This window comes from Chelonoidis abingdonii, chromosome 14 (assembly GCF_003597395.2).
Source record: "Chelonoidis abingdonii isolate Lonesome George chromosome 14, CheloAbing_2.0, whole genome shotgun sequence".
NCBI lineage: Eukaryota > Metazoa > Chordata > Testudines > Testudinidae > Chelonoidis > Chelonoidis abingdonii.
In genome coordinates, this window is record NC_133782.1 from 12,557,145 (window position 1) to 12,576,982 (window position 19,838).

At 40.8% G+C, this 19,838-nt stretch overlaps 1 protein-coding gene across 1 annotated transcript; it reads right to left on the reverse strand.

Annotated features, from left to right (window-relative positions):
- Positions 1–1,595: 1,595 nt before the first annotated feature.
- Positions 1,596–18,330, reverse strand: RAE1 (ribonucleic acid export 1). Its single transcript, XM_032782582.2, has 12 exons — positions 18,198–18,330; positions 16,165–16,261; positions 14,249–14,353; positions 11,431–11,523; positions 8,921–9,007; positions 8,024–8,110; positions 7,606–7,677; positions 6,975–7,082; positions 5,884–5,990; positions 5,727–5,802; positions 4,957–5,151; positions 1,596–2,844 (listed from the first exon to the last, which is right to left on the reverse strand). Exons 2-12 carry the CDS (start codon positions 16,252–16,254, stop codon positions 2,758–2,760), a joined length of 1,107 nt encoding a protein of 368 aa, XP_032638473.1. The 5' UTR covers positions 16,255–16,261; positions 18,198–18,330; the 3' UTR covers positions 1,596–2,757.
- Positions 18,331–19,838: the final 1,508 nt, after the last annotated feature.

Here is a 19,838-nt window from a genome sequence, read left to right on the forward strand (position 1 = left end):
TGGAACAATGCGATGAAACTAGATATACCCAATGAGATGCATCCACATAGCGACAGAGAAAAATTGTTGTCATCAGTGTTCGGGTTTGCTGGGCTACTCACCTTGGTTTCCCCTACACTCCAAAGAAGGGCAAGTCAGTAATATGTATCAAGACAAGGCTGTTGGAGGAGACAAAAAGAAACCGCACCTAATTCTCCACTACAATGACACTAAAAGTACTGTTGATAATGTGGATCACCTTGCAAGAATGTACTCCTGCAGGTGCAAGATAAATAGGTGGCCAACGGTTCTTTTCTTCAACATGCTTGATATTGCTGACATTGCAAGTTTCATCATTTGGGTCAGCAACAGTCCTGCTTGGCACCACACTTACCCAAGATGCTTGTTCTTGTCAATCTAGAATATCTTGTAGATATGCATATAAAGAGAAGAATCCTTGATACCTGTCATCTCACCATGTCCATCAAAGCAACACTCTTGTTCCTTGCCTCCCATAAAAAACCAGCCAGCACAGGAGCACGTAGAAAACTCGACGGTGGACACTGTTGCATTTGTCCAAGGTCAGCTGACTAGAAGAGCAATGTGGGGAATGAATTTGTATGTGTTGACTACTACACATCGATGCTGATGTGTGAAAACTGCATATAGGCTTACACTTAAGAAGACTCCTGCTAGTTCTTTCAATTTGATAGCTAAATAAATTTTTTTTGTCTAAAACAATAAAGAATTGTTGTTAGTTTCTGAATGCATCTGGGGGCCACAACACAGTTAATGTAACTTTTTTCTCAACACTGGATTAAGTTGACCTTTAGCCTGCGCAGTGCTTGTTGGCATTCATAATATTAATTCAACTGTAGAAACTGGAAATATGCTTAGCACGAAAGATTACAATATTGTTTTTCTTTCAGAAAACATATGGAAACTTCAAAAATGACATTCAACAAAATAATAAAAGCTGCTCAAGCAAACAACCAGTCACTGCTAAAACAGTTGGAAATTCTCATTTCTACTACAAAAAGAAACGGGAAACTACTTCATTCTCTGCACTTGAAAACTAAAGCAGACGAACATAGCAGTACAGGGTAGAAACCTATCTTGGGTAATTAAACATAATAAAGAGCACCTCTGAGAAATAGTGGCATATTGCATGATTATTCCTCAAACATGCAGCTAACAGCTGTTAAATCAACAATGCAAACACAGAAGCACCATAGAGCAAGATTTTGCTGATAGCTTGTTTTTGGTAAAAATGAATCATGCTGTCAGGTGGCTGGCTGTTGAGATACCAAAGAACTTGATTAATTCCATTAAACAAAAGGCCTTTATATTTAATGAACTAAGAGTAGCAGCATTGAAACAAAAAACACAAGAATGATTTATAATGAAATGGCAAGTGGCAAATGAGGTAGATTTCCAACTCAGGACATTTTTGGTGCAACTGCATTTAGCTGTTGCTTTAGTTTTAGAAGAAAAATCTGAAATTGCAATGAAAGGCCAAGAAGCCACTTTTGGAAATGTAGCACAAACATGCTGGCCTCATGCAATTCTGTCCATATTATTAAAGGAGATTTAGAACTACTGAATACTCAAAAGCATTTAGTAAAAATTTTATTTTAAATGTAGCTATGAATCTGTAATCACAAGTGTTACAATGTATATTTTTACAGAGATTTTTACAATAAGACACATCTTTGTTTACATGCGGGCCCTATTTTTTTCCACAAATAATAATCAAAAGGAATAAGCAATCAGCTCCAGAAAGAAAACTTTGGCATGTGTACAACATTTAGTTAACAAAAATAAATGGTAGCTGATCTGAGTCAGAAAATACTCACATCATTTTTGCTTAACTTCACAGCACTGTTTAGTCAGGGATGAAACCCACCTGCACTATAAACTATCCAGTATTAAAAGTGATCAAACTTATTTCAGCTTGACAAAAATGTTATAGGGAAATTGGTGGCACACTGAGTTAAAAAAACAGCCTTTCAACTCTGGAGACATCTGAGTGATTGAACAGTTTAGGCCACAAGTGAAAATCAGTTTGGTGGTCACATCTTAACCATTAGCTCTCTGTCCATGCTACTGAACTATACCACTTGATGCAACTGGCTGTCTATGTTTAGGGCTGGGATAAGGAAAGGCACTGCAGTGCACTGTTGGAGTACATGGAAAGAGAAAAGGGGAGTTTGCACATGGCTTCTCTGTTCTACGTTGGGTTTTCGTCACTATTATTGGTCACATACATAAATACCAAATAAATCCAAACCCTGATGAAAACCAAAATTTGCAATGCCTTTCTTTCTGCTATAGTCGCTAACGCTTCTATATTAAAATCAGAATGACCTGCCCCCTTTGAGATAAGTTATTCATAATTCCCCAAATAGATAAAAGAAACACTATCTGTACAATTTTTCCAGAACAATTGTAAATGCACATATTTTATTGTAGTAATGATAAAATATTGGCATAGACATATTTGCATTTCTAAACAGTAAAATAATACCAATCTTGAATTTAGAGATTTTACAGCAGTTACTGCAGAGGAACAGGTGTATGTTAAGTCATCCTGCAAATATCAGACACTCCTGTACACATCAGAATACATAATTGGAATGATGCTCTCCAGCAAGTCAGAATACATTTTGGCATTATTTATAGGGTTTCCTGCTAAATGTTAGCGATCCAAAATTGACAACTGCAGGGGAGTCCAGTGGCAGAAAAGTACTGCTGTAATACCAATCAGAATTATACTCACTACTTCTTATTCCTGGGTTTTAACTCTTCTGCTGCATTACGCAGAAAAATGTAGTTTTTCTTTTGTGGATTATAAAATTCATGACCCTGAAAAAGAGAAAAAGTTAGCTATATTTATCACATTCAAAGTATCAACATAATCTTGAAATACAAGAAGCTAAATATTCCGTCAATTCAAATTAGTGAGACTTTACAATTTAAAAATATTTTAAAGATCAGACTTACTATGCAACCCAAGGGAAATATTGGTGGGTGTGCATTATAATTAGAAACAATTCACTATGCAAGGCAACTTTCAAAACAGGTCTTTTTTAAGCTTAGAGTGTGTGAACATTCCTTAAAACTTTTGCTTCACATGCAAAATTCAAGTAGTTTAAGGGAAGTAAAAAGATTGTTCTAGACAGGGATAAGAATGAAGAGGGGACATTATAAAGCAGGGGTGGCCAACTGTGGCTCCGGAGCCACATGTGGCTCTTCAGAAGTTAATATGCAGCTCCTTGTATAGGCATCAACTCCAGGGATGGAGCTACAGGTGCCAACTTTCCAATGTGCCGGGAGGTGCTCACTGCTCAACCCCTGGCTTTGCCTCCACTCCACCCCCTTCCCGTCCACTGCCCTGAGCCTACTATGCCCTCGCTCCTCCCCCCTAGACCTCCTGCACTCCACAAAATAGCTATCGGGAGGGAGGGGGAGGCGCTGATCCGCAGGGCTGCCGGTGGGCAGGAGGCGCTGGGAGCAGGGGGAGCTAATGGGAGGCTGCTGACATATTACTGTGGCTCCTTGGCAATGTACATTGGCAAATTCTGCCACCCCTGTTATAAAGCTACTACAGCCTTATTGTACATTCTGTCTTTTGAGCCAAATGAAAGGACAAGTTTCCATATAGTGAAGGATCCACACACAATTATACAATTACTTTTGTTCATCACTTGTGAATATAAATTAGTATTCTGCGTGTGAAAATGAATAACTGTCAATACTTATTTGCATACACAAGTGCCCAGTGCACACACCCATTGTAATAACATCATGAATAATTCATATATTAAAAGGCACATAAGACCTTAGGTCTCTTTGAAAATCTAGCTCTCTTTTTTAGCATATGAATTTCCTTGGTTTTCTTTATTCAGACACCGTCATTAAAATTACGCATTGGGTTGTAATAGTTAAGTTACGGACTTTCATTCACTTGATAGAAAAATGGAATCTAGAAAGGTGACTTACTGCCTAGCAACTCAAGTTTCACTACTAAATATCGGTTCATAATCTACTGATCTGAAAGACCAGTTAGTTCATATAAGCCAATATGTCCCATTCACAAAAGTAAAAGGCTTATATCTTGGACTGTAACAATAAAAATAAAATCAGTGTTTCCCATCCAGCAGGACCATAAAGCACATTAGTAAATTTAACTACATACAGAGATCACTTTATCTACAAATGAAGTCCTGAGATGTGACATGCCACTGTTCAAGAATGAACAGCAAATCTCCAACAGTTTACAACAGTAAATGAAAGATACTTCATCAAATTTAAAGTACAGAAATACACAAGATGTAATAGAAGGAATAATGCTACTGTAAATTACCTATTAGTATTGGTTAGATTTCAACCTTCCTTTTTCAAACTATTAATTGTAGTGTCTCATGCTGTGATTCTATCAGGTCTCAATATCTTAGCACTGAATGCATACTGGGAAGAAAAACCTTAAACCATCACAAAGGAGCTACAGAAAGTGGTATTGGAAATCAAATACATGGCACTCACCCATTTGTTTAATAAAAGTAATGGTGTCCCAGCATGATTTTTAGCAGTGCTTTAGGTGTGGTCTTTGGAAGAGATGCAATATCAATTTTACTTATGGTATGATCCAAGGGTACTCTTCCCAGGAGTAGCTGTGTTTAGCATTCACATTTGCAACAATTTTCCAAAATCAGGTAACTATGTTCAGCCTATATTCAGTTGGGTAAGATATTAATTGTTTAGGCCAAGAAACAAAGATGAACTGATTCTGGCTACGTTTCATCTGAAAGGTGGCTAAAGTGATCCCTAATCAACCTTTTCCCTCTGCCAGGTGCATTTGGAAGACTTTATTAATACGTGTAAAGAACTTTGAGACTCTCAGATGAAAAGGACTATTGAAATATTGCCTTATTAGTTCACAACCACTGATAACGAAATTTAAGTGTTAATCCTTACCTTGGACCAGTCGTAACTGGAAGCATATGCAAAAATATTACCATTGTGGTTAAAACAACAGGCAGATATTGGCTGGTCAAGCTGTTCTGATGTTTTTAGCTTTGTTCGTGCATCTTTATCCCAAAAGCTGAATCTACCATCAGATCCTACAGTTGCAAGGGTGCCATGGGCAGGATGAAATGCTATCCCATTTACCTGCAGTTATACAAACCATCACATAAAACAACCAACAATACAGACGAGATGGAGTTTCACAATGCATACACTGTACTCAGTGAATGTAAATATATTATGTTCAGATTTACGTAATTTAAATTAAGCGTAGTTGCATTTTAGTCTTGATGAAGATTTTTTTGCCAAAAAATCATTTGTTCATCCTGATCAACTATAATTTAAATACAAGTTCCCATTAGAGAATACAGTAATTCCCTCGGTGTTGAACAGATTCTTAAGCAGAGGCTTAATGAGCAGTATATTTTTCCATAAACAAAAACTCGGGTACAGAACTGTCCTAATAAGTCTTAATAGAAAGTCAGCCAAGTTGTGGGTCTTTTGGTTGTTTAAAACAAAGAGCAGAATACTTTGCATGCTCCTATGTTAATATTTGCATATGATAATTTTTCCTCTAAGCAAAAGTACTCTTTAGGCACAAGAAAACGTCAGAGAACAGAGAATTAATGGTAGATTTCATACAAAATTGTATATTATGTGTATGTAGCTTCTAACTGCACTATAAAAAAATTATGTAATGATATGTGCTGAATACTTACAGCATAGATATCCTGAGGTGCTGATGTGTTCGTTCCATTGGAGCGATGACATTTAAAAGTGAAGTTATCTTTGGCTCTGAAAAGAAAGAGATTCCTTCACATTTTCTTAATTTCAAAATGAGTAAGATAATGCAGAGTGTTTTAAAATCACACTTACGGATTTGGTGGGTTGATATAGTGAATTGCTACCCTTCCTTCAATACTTCCAAGGGCAAATCCAGTAGGTTTGTTCACTTTGTCTTTAAAAATAGCAACACAACGATGCTAAATTTGAGAAAGATATAGAGCATTTTAGACAGAAGCTTAAGGGCCAGATTTTCTAAACATTGCCTCTCTATGGGGGCAGAACTCACTGCATGTACTAACACTGCACAGAGAAAAGCACAAACAACATTAGAAAATGGTTCAAAGCCACTCTGGAAATTTGGACCCGAATATCTACATTTCTGAATTCGCTTATGAATCAGCAGCAGACATTTCCTCAAAATGAACACAACAGCTTTCTTCCTTCACCAAGGAATTAAACATACAAAAATCTTTTGCATATTAGGTGACATGACTGAATTTGAAAGATTTCTCAAAATGCCATGTCCCAAACTCTACATGAATATAGTGAGGAAAAATTACTAGATTCTAGCAAAATACCATCAATCCTTCTTCTCTGGAAGAATTAGCTGTTATACAATACAGCACTGTATTACAGTCTTGTTAAGAACAAACAGGAAGAAGGGAGACTGACATTTTGGACCAAAATTAAAAACAATAAAGAAATTGAACTGTGAGCCTACTCCTGCAAGTCTTCCTCTCCATGGGGCCAAAATGTGCTTGCAGGATCTGTCCCATTAAGTTGAACTGTAAAGTTTTTAGTATTCAACTAAGATAGTTCCTGATTTTAGTTGTAAATATTCAGATATTTCATTAATATATTGTAATGCATAGTCTTTCACTGTTCCTTATTCCTATAAAGAAAGCCAGTCAAATTACTTCATCTGAAGTAAATCTTAATACATCTCTTAATGCCACGTGTTTTCAAGAAACCTTTTTCAATTGAAGTCATCCACTTGAAAGGAGATATGTACAACAGAGTTGCAGAATATGCACCACATTGAAAGTCTAAGTGTACTCAGGGGCAGAACCTATACCGAGTGAAGAGAATGTAGTTTTAAAATGTTTTTTGATAAAACATCTAAACTACCATTTAATGTGCTGCATTAATAAACTTGTAATAAATAATAATTAATTATTTACCTGGTGTTTCAGTGGAGAGTCTATTCGTCTAAATTCAGAAGGCTGATTCTCTAGCTGGTATACTATCAACCCCCTTTCTGCAGTGGCCACAACTGCCATGGGATGCACCTGAATGAGGATGAGAGGGACAGGTTGGAAGAGACTAGGCTATGTTAATTTCACAACAGAGAATTCTAACCCTTTCAAGTTACTTATTTCACCAAAGCCCCTCAAAAGTCAACTCAAAGGAGCAAGACTGTTAGTTCTGGTAGAAGGTGACCCATAGACTGAAAATTTTATCTGCAGAATAGGTACAGCAAGGGCAATAATAGCATAGGCTTCTTCCAACATGAAGCATAAATTCTGATATGGGCAAGGAAGTGAGGGCAGTTCAGTTTCAGTGTCAATTCTATTTTTGGCCCCTCTCCTTTTAATGCCAACAAGGCCACTAATAGTGCTTCATAGGAAGGGAATGTTTCTTCACCAGGAAGTAGACTGAGACCAAACAGCTATCAAAGAGTAACTTTTATTTAACAGTAACCTGGGCTGGTTTCAGATGACCTAGGTATCATGGGCTGTGAATCCATTAATCCTCTGAGCCATCTAGTTCCCACAGATTTCAATTTTAAGAAACAGGAGTTTATTCACTTACCACATCAGCACAGTAGCATCTTTCAGGCAATTGTAATGTCATCATAGGAGTTGGTGACCGTGTATCCCAGAACTAAGGAAAAAAAGAAAACCAATGGATTTAAAAGACTTGAAGAATTTCTTTTGCCATCAAATATACCATATAAGTAGTAGGAAATATTGTAACTGATGACTTTAGCACAAATGGGCCTGGCCGCATTTTCATTTCAAGTTGTTTAACCCCTGGCCAGAGGGGATAAAACACTTTGCAAAAAAATGACCTCTTGATTTTAAATTAGTATATTTCAGGAAAATTTATAGCAAACATTTCCAGTTTTACACACATACAGAGAGAGAGAGAGAGAGAGAGAGAGAGAGAGAGAGAGTGTGTGTGTGTGCGCACGCGCTAAGAACCCATTTATCAGGTACAATTTTCATACCTTCAAAGTTTTATCCCAACTTCCTGTCATCACACAGCTATAGTTTGGTGCTTTAATCCAATGGACCGTCTTAACGGGGGCTTCATGCTGAAGGAAAACAGCCAAGAAGAATGCATATATATTTTTGTAAATAACAGCCTGTATCACTTTTTGGCTGTGTATAGCAAAAGAATGGTACAAAGGCAGGACAAGTGTTTATTAAATCATCACTACAACCAAAATTTGAATGCTGCACCACAACTAAACTATAAGAAAAGAGTGAACTTTTTCACATATTTAATTTCACATATCGTAGAGACTTTACATTAAGCAACAGAAATAAGTGTTTCATATTAGAGTAAAGATGCGCATTGAAGTTGAATGTAGATACCAGATTCTATTAACTGTGCACTTGTGAGGTCAATACTCTCATGAAAAAGAACTCTCAACAATTACATGTAAACTCTGTTTATCTACAATCTTAGTGCTCATCCAAAATCTACATAAAAAAGATTGGAGAGCGGAACAAACTATCAGTGAAACAGAGCAAGAAAGCAGCACAGACGACTGGGTAACCGAAACAAAGAAAGCAAAGTGGAGCCAAAATAGGGTGGAGAAGCAACACTGGGTAATCAAAGGAGGAATCAGTCTTCAGCTGGGTTCTACCGTAAGGTCATAAGGGACTGGAAATCTCTTGGGGGCACTCAGGGCTTTTGCCTAAGATTTGCATTACTTAAGTCCCAGTAATCATCAGTGACCTTCACCTTAAAATTTAGCTAGCAATTTGACAGGCACTTTCCTCACACTATTCTTCATATAAAAGCATCTAATTGGAAAATGTTGAGTGTTATTTTAAATTAGCTCATAAAGATTCCTTTTTTCCCCCCCCTGGAGGAAAAGAACTTGGGAGTTACTTACCTGTGCAATTTGTATGGCCTGGTTACTGTTGAGATCCCACATTTTGGCAGTTTTATCACAAGAGGCAGTAAATACTTTACTCCCGTCCTAAAATGAGAGAAAAACCATTCAGTTTTATAATTTTAAAAGATGAAATATTAACTGCACCACAGTACATGTAATTTTATGTTTGTAATATCCAATACCCATTAAAGAATTGCTGGTCCTGATTCTTCACTGCCTAGTACTTGTGCAGTCATTTAATAAAATGGGTATATAAAATAATACTATTCTGAGAGTATTTGTATAGGAGTGAGTGACTATATTCGGTGCAATGTAACCTACTCCTGGGGGAATTCATGTCCCCCACAGAAAAATGACTCTCTGATATGGATGCAAAGGGAAGCTGCAAGAGCAGTCATGCACCACTCCCTAGCTGCACAGATACATCGTTTCAGGCACCTGGAGCAACCAGTGGGGAGGTAAACCACCACAGGGCTGGGGACACTCCAGCCAGTGGCTCCTACTCTGAGTTAGGATCAGCTGCTAGTACCAGTTGGGCTGGAGGCAGGAGAAGACAGGACTTCCTCTTTCCCTGAATGGAGTGGCTGGGGCCATGTCAGACCCACTCCAGAAGCCTCCCCCAGCTGCAGGAAGCTCAGCATCCTCCCCTGCTTCCTGCCCCCATCGCTCCTCAGCTGTGGGGGGAGCAGTCACCGTACAGGGAGTTGCTCTCCATCTGCCCAAAACCCATGCATCTGGACCTCCCATACCCAGACACCCCCAAGTCTCACCCTGTACACCCAGAACCGTTCCCCACTGAACCTCAACCCCTGCATCTGGAGCCCCCTGCATCCAAACCACCCCTCACTGAGCTCGCTGCACTCTAACCCTCACCCTGGTGAGTCCCACCCCTCTGTATCACCCTGAGCACCCACACCATTGATTCCAAATTAGCTGCACCCAGAACCCCACCCCACTATGCCCCACTCCGTCAGAACCCAGAACCCCCTGCTGAGTCTCTCACACCCAGACCTCTCCGTTGAGCCCCAACCATTTTTACCTGGAAGCCCCTGCACCTACAACCCCACCCCCTCAACAAGCCGGCTCTCAGATTGTCCCACACAGAATTATTTCACCCCCACTCCTGGATCCCCCCATGCTGAGCCTGGCCACACTTGGATCCTGCCTGGTTAAGCCTGCCTGCCCCACACCTGGTATACCTGGCACAGAGGGACAGGGCCCCAGCACACTTTTGGGGCAGGCCCAGGCCTTGTGCTGTGTCAGGGTTGGGTGCAGCGTCACCACTGAGTCCGTGTCTCAGAAGTGGGGAGGCTGCAGGGTGAGCTCTCACATTCGTGCAGCCAGTGGCCTGTACTCCCCATTGCCATGCTGAAGACTCTGCATTTATTTATTGACAAATAAAACTTGCAGAATACTGCAGAATTTTAAAATACTATGCGCATAATTTTGAATTTTTTGGCACAGAATGTCCTCAGGAATAAATGTAATGGAGAATCAGGCCAATTGCCCACAAAACAATCATACAAAACTGCATTTTGCCTAATGTTAAATTATCTGAAGCACTAGCTCAACTGTTATGTACTGTATATCACTACATTTATCTAAACTGACAAACAAGTTGAGACTGCTTTCCAGGTGAGTAGAACATGTATTGCCCTGTGCTACTGCTTAACTGCAGTCCAAAATTCTACTTCAAACCTTTCTCCTAATTGTTTTCTACAGTCTTATAAATATGCAATGCTTTTTCTAATCAAAGAGTGCATACACAAGAGAAGATGCCCCAAAAAACTGAGAAGCATCTTAGATCTCAAAGGAATGGCATTTTTTTTTTTAAAAAAAAGAAGATGAAAGCGAAACACAGTCCAATATTCCACTGTTTTCCTTTTTCTAATACTTACAAAATACTGTACAGAGCAATGTACTGATACTGGTATTTACTAACTTTTGACAAGCATTTTGATTGGTCAAATCATAACCATGTAGTTTCAAATTGGCACAGTAGTCTACTCTTGTGTAAGGATATCTCACATATTAATTTCAACAAAACCCTAAAAGTAATTTACACTCAAAGACCAAACTCTGAGAGAAAAAACAAAGAACAAAAGTGTTGATCAAAATTTAAATAGTACAAAATTCGAACTATGAATGGTAATGAAACAAAACAAATTCTGCAATTATGCTTAAAATAGTAATATTCTAGTGTGAAATTCACACCAATACATAAGACTTATGCAAGGCCTTTTGTACTCATCAAAAAATAATGAAAACTGACTAGCTATTAACAGCTTAAAACAACCTCCTCCCATTGTATCTGCATACCCAAGTAATAGTCTAATTTATTAAAACCAACCAACCATGGATTTAGATGACAAAAGTCTATGCTACAATCAGAGGATGTATCTACATTTTAAGTCTGTGTGTGTTTTGAAACCAGAAGTAAAGATATTTGTTTTCTGGATAAAGTTATCAATTTCCTTGAAAATACTTTTTGAAGCAAAGGAACATACATCACTCCAACACACATCTAGCACAGGCCCTGTGTGCATCTGCTGAGCTTTCGGAATAGTTTGTCCATTATCTTGAACTTCCCAACACCGAACCTATGGGAAAAGATGCATATATCAATTTAGTAACATATTACTATTGTTTGAGTACCCAGGAACATGCTAGTTGTCTCTCAGAAACAAAGCACTGCCTCTGCCTTGAAGAACTTACCCTTACTTAACACACTGAATTTAGATGGAGGGGAAGAAGGGAAGAGGAAAGACAACAGTTACAATCATACAATTGCCACTCATAACCCTTTCTAATTTTGCCTTTGATGTCAGCAACACGGAGCACTCTCTATATTTAGCAGTGAACATTTAACTTTGGATATCTTATTATCCACATAAGTGGATAATCCTTTTTCAAATTTTACCAAGCTTTTGGCTTAAACTATGTTGTCAAGGTATTATTCCCACTTTGAACTTTAGCGTCCAGAAAGTGGGGACCTGCATGTACCCTTCTAAGCTTAATTCCTAGCTTAGGTCTGATAACGCTGCCATCAACCAAAAATATAGTGTTTTGGTACACTTTTTGTCCCCCAAAACCTTCCCTGGGGGACCCAAGGCCCAAACCCCTTGGGTCTTAAAACAAGGGAAAATAAACCATTCCCCCTCCTTTCCCCCTCCCAGACTTTTCCTGAGAGATACACTGATCCAAACTCCTTGGTATCCTAAACAAGAGGAATTAACTCTTCCCCAACCATCCTGGTGAGTCAGACCAATCCCTTTACATATTTACACAAAGGAAAATCATTGGGTTCTGAATAGAACCGACCTAAAGTTTTAAAAAAAGAAAAAAATAAAAATACTATCCTCTGCAAAATCAAGATGGAAAATGATTACGGGCAAGCTATACATAGGACTATGAGGGATCATCCCCCTAGCCTAAGTACAGTTACAGCAAACAGAGAATAATATCCTTATCCGCATATAACACTTGCAATTAAGACAACAAACATAAAACTAGTCGCTTTTCTAGCACAGTAACTTACTATTCTGAAATGAAGACTGTTTGAAAGAAACCGGAGACAGATCTGGTTCGAATTGGCTTCTCTAGTTCCAAGAGAAACAAACACAAAAAAAGGCACAAACAAAGACTTCTCCAACCAGATTGAAAGTATCTTGTCCCCCGATTGGTCCTTTGGTCAGGTGTCAGCCAGGTTCACTGAGCTTGTTAACCCTTTACAGGTAAGAGAGACAGTAACCCTTAACTATCTATTTATGACAGATGTCTTGTGGCAAAGAGTTTCCAAGATTAAGCTCTATGTAAAGGAATGTTGCCTATCCGTTTTTTACCTTTTACAATTTCACTGATTATCCCGTTGCTTTTGTATTATGAGAAAGGAAGGATAAATAGGAGCACCTATTAAGAATTCAAATGCTATATTTTTAATTACTGAAAATGTTCTGGAAAATTATTAACTCCCTTCCTTCAATACTTGTTGTTTAATCTAATCTAAATTAAACTGGGAACTGCAAGATCTTTGACACTGGACTGAACTTTGTCTAGTCCAGGAGACCCCAATCTTTTAATAGCGTGAACTATATTCTTAACAGAGAGATTGACTTGTGGACCATGTTCCCTCCCATTCATAATTGCACAGACCACCTCAGTTCCTACTGGAAATCAAATAGCATCCACACATAAACTACATCAACTTTTCACTTTGAAAATTAATATTAGGGAAGTATTTAGGCTGAGAGCCAGCACTGAGACTAACTCAATGTGGACTATTGGCTGTCCACATACCACAGTTTGGGAAACTGTGCATCTGCTGAAATTCCAACCTCTTACAATATTCTGAATCATAAGAACGGCCGTACCAGGTCAAACCAAAGGTCCATCTAGCGCAGTATCCTGTCTACCGACAGTGGCCAATGCCAGGTGCCCCAGAGGGAGTGAACCTAACAGGCAATGATCAAGTGATCTCTCTCCTGCCATCCATCTCCAGCCTCTGACAAAAGGAGGCTAGGGACACCATTCCTTACCCATCCTGGCTAATAGCCATTTATAGACTTAACCACCATGAATTTGTCCAGTTCTCTTTTAAACTGTTATAGTCCTAACCTTCACAACCTCCTTAGGTAAGGAGTTCCATAAGTTGACAGTGCGCTGCGTGAAGAAGAACTTATTTTTATTCCTTTTAAACCTGCTGCCTATTAATTTCATTTGGTGACCAATCATGACCTATATCTGCATATCATACAACAACTGTAGGAGGAATGGATATGGAGAGATGGGGATTCTTTTTCTTCTCTATAGTGAAAGTAGCAGACAAACGTAACAAATATATGTGCTACAGACAGTAGTCCCTTCTACAGATATTCAAATTGGACTAGCCGTTATAAAGCACAGAATCAAGTAGTAAAAGTCATTTCCTTGAGCTGAAATTTAAATGACATTGTCAGCTTGAAATGCTGTTAATTTCAACAAATTTATTTAAAGTAATTTTGGGTACTAGCCTGTCCCTTGCTGATTTTTATGTTTGCAGAACCGTATTTCTGGTTTTTAAAAGTTATTTTCTGTGCCCTAAAGCTATACAAAGACACAAAGAAAATAAGTGGAAAAAACTGACTTTTCAGATGAAACAACAAAACTTGTTTTAGGCAAACTTCTGTCAATTAAATAAAGTAAGAAAAGTGGGGGAAAATGGCTCTTTCTCCAATCTTTAAACTACAGCAATCTTAGGTATAACTTGTAACAAGAGTAGGTAAGTAAGTATCAAACTAAAGAGATTTAAACTGTCCTTTTTACAGATCATGCTCATTAAATACTTACATCATTTGCCCAGGATCCTGCAATAAGAAAGTTACCCGGCAATGCTAGTGGACTGAACGCTAAACAACCAATGCTGTCATCAGGTGGAGATGTAACTTCAATATCCTGTAAAGACCAAAAAAATTGCAAATATTCATACGTCATTGAACTTAATGTGTCTTCTAGTCATAATGTAAATTAACAAAGTTCTGAGTTTTGCAAAATAGATAGTATCAGAGGGGTAGCCATGTTAGTCTGGATCTGTAAAAGCAGCAGAGAATCCTGTGGCACCTTATAGACTAACAGACGTTTTGGAGCATGAGCTTTCGTGGGTGAATACCCACTTCGTCAGATGCATGCGTATTCACCCACGAAAGCTCATGCCCCAAAACGTCTATTAGTCTATAAGGTGCCACAGGATTCTCTGCTGCAAAATAGATAGTACATGAAAAAAATATTTAAAAGGCAACAATAATGAATCACAAGTGGTACTTTATTTATTTTGACAAATGTTGTTTAAATTATAATTTATAATAAACTAATAAGTTTACTGCTGATATAAGAAGTAGGGAAGAAATCACTTGCATGTAGAATAGCGAGACTGTTATAGTATAGTTTATTTCTTTGTACATTGGCCAAACTGGATAGTCTCTACGTAAAAGAATAAACTAATCTGACATTAAGAATTAACATTCAAAAACCAGTCGGAGAACACTTCAATCTCCCTGATCACTCGATTACAAACCTAAAAGTCAGAATATTACAACAAAAAAACTTCAAAAACAGACTCCGAGAGACTGCTGAATTGGAATTAATTTGCAAAATGGACACTATTAAATTAGGCTTGAATAAAGACTGGGAGTGGATGGGATATTACACAAAGTAAAACTATTTCCCCACGTTTATTGCCCACCCCCCACACCCCTGTTCCTCACAGTTTCTTGTTAACTGCTGCAAATGGACCATTTTGATTACCACTACAAAAAGTTTTTTTCTCTCCTGGCGGTAATAGCTCACCTTAACTGATCACTCTTGTTAGAGTGTGTATGGTAACACCTGTTGTTTCATGTTCTCTGTGTGTGTATATATATCTTCCTACTGTATTTTCCACTGCATGCATCCTATGAAGCAGGCTGTAGCCTACGAAAGCTTATGCTCAAATGAATTTATTAGTCTCTAAGGTGCCACAAGTACTCCTGTTCTTTTATTTCTTTTGTAGTTCACCATTATTCTTTGCTTTAACTTCAAGGTCCTGTGGATCTAAGTTTGGCAAGTTTCCAAAAGACTGTATCTTTATAACACCTATAATCATCAGAATTACACACACACAATCAAGGTAACTGTACACAAAACTGTGTACTAAACTTGTTTGAAAATCCGGCCCACTAAGTTTCTTGAAATAACATACTGTCCTATTAGATTGCTAAAATCATCTAACCAGTCTAATGAACACAGAAATGCAATGGCAAAACCATTGCTTGAACCATGCTAGAAGTGTGCTTGTGAACTATTTTTCAATACTGCCATTGATAGCAGTTTCCTGAGAACGCATAGGGTATTATCACCATTCCTCGTTATAAGACGCGTTAGCCAAGACTGTTATACAGACTACGCCCCTGCCTCATATAGTCCATAGCACTGTTTCTGGTTCAAATTCAATTGCAAACCATGTTAGGCTGTAACCACGTTTGACAACGGTCTCAAACAGTTACAAATCACAGTGTGGTTCAGGCCTAAATCATCTTCCTTGGGAAGTAAGAAGAGGCATATTCATAACTGCATTTGGTAAAAAACCTTGAAACTTCTCAATACTCAGAAAGAATGAGTTTGAGGAAAGAGAGAAACTAACTAAATAAATACATGTTCATGTTCACTCCTGATTCCTGGAAAGGAGATTGCCTGATTCCCACTGTTTACATATAGGTTAATACAAGTACCTTCATGGGGTTGTGATTATCTGTTGCTGTATTTCCAAACATGCTGGTACCACCAGCTCCAAATCCTGAGGTTGATCCAAACAAACTCATCTTGGCCCTGCAAATGACAAGAATGCCCATTAAAAGCAAAAGACTTTTACTTAGGGACATAGGAAGTGTTGTACTAGATCAGAGTGGTTCATCTAGTTCAGTATCCTTTCCCTAACAGCCAGTACCAGATGCTCTAGAGGAAGGCAGGGGGAGAATAAACAACATAGTGGACAATTATAAAATAACCTGCCCTCAAACTAAGTTTCTTCCTAGCCCTGTCAGAGATTTAACTTTTTTGTGTATGTATGCAAGCTTCTACTATGTTTATTCAACTCAAGTGTTGGCCTTGACTTCAGCCTCATTTTCCTGAGAAAATCTGATTTTGGAGGGTTAACAATTCCTTCAATGAGCAATAACCACAGATCACCTTAATCTCATTGGCTATGTCTCTGCACAAGCCCAGAGAGCTTTGGAAAACAATGCTGCCTTTGTCTTTCTTATTATTTAATAACAGTATTTTTGGTACACAACACTCCAAACACCCTTTGGAAACAGAGAAGAAACTTCATAAATAAAAACTATTACACTGGGGAAGGATACACACAGAGAGGGAGGATAATACTTTCTAATCAGGTAGGACCATTTGCGGGGCGGGGGGGGGGAGGGTATAATAAACATTGACAGGTCAGCAGATGGAGGTGTAAAATCAATTGTTTCAATGAGTTTACATGTCTGGGGAGCAGTTTGCATTGAAGCAGGGAGCATTAGGAGGGGAAATAGGGGCAGTAGGGCGGGGAGGAAGGAGCAGTTGCTGGCTGACAAGAGAAAGCTGGGGCAGTTGCTAGGGGATGGGAGCAGTGGCTGGCTGACAGGACAGAGCCGGGCCAATTACTGGAGGGCAGGAGACACCTGGGGCAGTTGCTGGAGGATGGAAGCAGCAGCTGGCTGACAGGACAGAACTGGGGCAGTTGCTGGAGGGCAGGAGACACCTGGGCAGTTGCTGGGGGATGGAAGCAGCGGCTGGCTGACAGGACAGAGCTGGGGCAGGGGGGGGGGGGGTCTAGGTAACACAGGGGCAGGTTCTGCTGATGGAAGCGGCTGCTGACAGGAAATGAGTGGGGGGCAGTTGCTGGGGCAGGCGAGTCCTGGGGCAGTTGCGAGGATGGGAGCAGCGTGGTCGACAGTGAACAGAGCTGGGGCAGTGCGGGGGGCGGGCCCCGGTAGCCGAGACAAAAAACATTGATGGTGCAAGTTGCTGCTGATGGAGATCGGCTGGCTGACAGACAGAGCTGGGCGTGCGGCGAGGCGCAGGAGACCACCTGGGCATTGCTGTAGCGGATGGGAAGAGACGGCTGCTGACAGGACAAGCTGGGAGTTGCATGGGGCACGGGGAGCATGGGCAGTTGCGAGGGGACTGGAAGAGTCGGCTGCTGACAGGACAGATGCTGGGCAGTTGCGGGGGAGCAGTAGACAGCTGGGCAGTTGCTGGGGAATGAAGGAGCGGCTGCTGAGCAGAAGACGGGGCAGAGGTTTCTGGGGGGGCAGGAGACAGTGGGGCAAAGTTGCTGAGCGGACATGGGAGCAGGCGGCTGGTGACAGTGACAGAAGATGGTGCAGTTGCGGGGGGGCAGGAGACACCCTGGGAGTTTGTGTATAGAAGCAGCGGCTGGCTGACAGGACAGAGCTGGGGCAGTTGCTGGAGGGCAGGAGACACCTGGAGCAGTTGCAGGGGGATGGAGCAGCGGCTGGCTGACAGGACAGAGCTGGGGCAGTTGCGGGGGCAGGAGAAAGCGGGGCAGCTGCGGGGGCAGCAGGGAAATAGGGCGCGGCCGCCAGGAGCCCATCGGGAGCTCTCCAGAGGACAGCAGGCCTAAGGCGGACCCCGAGGGATGGGGTGCCAGGGAGGGAGGCGCTGAGAGGACATGGGAGCGGGAGTCTCCGGAGAGGTGCTGGGCGCAGACACTGGACTCGGCCTGCCCCGGTGAAGGACACTCCGCACTTACCCAAGAGCTGGGCTACAAGCCTGCTTCCGAGGGAGCGCGAGGCGAGGAGCGCGCTTGAGGAGGTGGGCGGGACAAAAGCGACACGGCACCACGAGCTCACACACGGCCGAGCCGGAACAGGCCGCTTCCCACTGCGCATGCGCTACCAGCAGCTGCGCTCACAGAGGGAAAAGGGGCGGGGCTGACTAGGAGCTAGGCCGAGCGGAGCGCCGGAGTGCTGCTGGATGGGGAAGATGGGGCAGGAACGGGGTCATATGACCAGGCCCATTGCACACTTGTGCACGGCTCGGCGTATGGTGTTGCGGGTGGCAGAGCTGTGTAAGCAAGGCCCGGAGTGCATATTGCAGAGAGCCGGTGAGCAACTCTCTGCTGTTTTTCCCCATCAAAAAGGAAAACTGTTATCATGTATTTAATTATTCATAACAACTTGAGGCGGGAAGCCCAAAGACAGTAGGGAGGCACCAGATTAAAAACACTTAAATTCTTTTCCCAAAAGACTAAACAAACCTTTAAAGATTACAAAGATGGAAACATACTTAATGAGAATGTACTTAAATAATTAACACCTTCTTAAGAAGAATAGACAGGTAAGAATACTATGTTGGGATGGTGGAACAGGACCAACTGAGTTGTGATGGTTATATCAAGCAATGTAGGACAGGAAATGTGCCACATCAGTTACCAGCTAGAGAAAAGTGGAATTTTAATGTTCGTAAAAATTTATTACAGCTACTGATTAAACAAGACACCAGTGCATTAATTTTCTGGTTTAGGCTATTTTTGTAGCTAGACACTTGAAGTGATGCAAATGACAGAGTGCCACAATACAGCAGAACCAGACTTTTTTCCTTGTCAGGTACTAATTTGATGTACTGTACCTTAAATTGAAGTTCTATGAAAAGTTTGAAGAGTAACTGTAGAAACAGCACATTTTTATTCATAAATTCATGGATTCCAAGGCCAGAAGGGACCACTGTGATCTTTAACCTGACCTCCTGTATAACATGGACTTCCATAGAACTTCCACCCAAAAATTCCTAGAACATATCTTTTAGAAAAGCAGCCAGTAGAGACATTCTCTCTGCATTCAGTCATACATAATTACTTATTTTTTGTCACTTTTTATTCCTGTCAGCATTTTAGCACCAACAAAACTACCGTATATACTCGATCATAAGCCAGTTCGTTTATAAGGTCACCCCCCGAACATGGATAAGTAAAAATGGAAACAATTTGTAACCCATTCATAAGCCAACCCTATAATTCAGGGGCCATCAGGATAAGCTGCTGGTGAGCTGAGATGGTTTGTTTACCTCGAGTGTCCGCAGGCATGGAGGTAAACCTAAGTAAACAATGTGTCCCGGCATGCCAGCTACTTACCCTGATGGTCTGGGACAGCAACTGGCGGGGAAATTTTTTTGGAGGAGAAGCTGGAAGTCAGGGGAGTAATCCCTGTGACCATCCCCCACATGACCCCACCCCTAGCCTGGGACCCCCACACTCTCCCCATCCCATCCCTTCCCACTTTATCTGGGGAGGGCCAGGGGAGGCTGTCTCTAGCCTGGCTGGAGCTGTTCCGACAGGCTGGGCAGCACGGCCGAGCCTGCTCTGGTGGGCAAGACTGGGTGGCACGGCCGCAGC

What these genes read in the sequence shown, in the direction of transcription:
- RAE1 (XM_032782582.2), bottom strand. Translation starts at nt 16,254, where the DNA reads ATGAGTTTGTTTGGATCAACCTCAGGATTTGGAGCTGGTGGTACCAGC. An exon ending in CAGGATCCTGGGCAAATGAT is followed by an intron (nt 11,524 to 14,248) that starts GTAAGTATTTAA and finishes CTTTTCCCATAG; the next exon opens with GTTCGGTGTTGGGAAGTTCA. An exon ending in AGGCCATACAAATTGCACAG is followed by an intron (nt 8,111 to 8,920) that starts GTAAGTAACTCC and finishes GTTTTCCTTCAG; the next exon opens with CATGAAGCCCCCGTTAAGAC.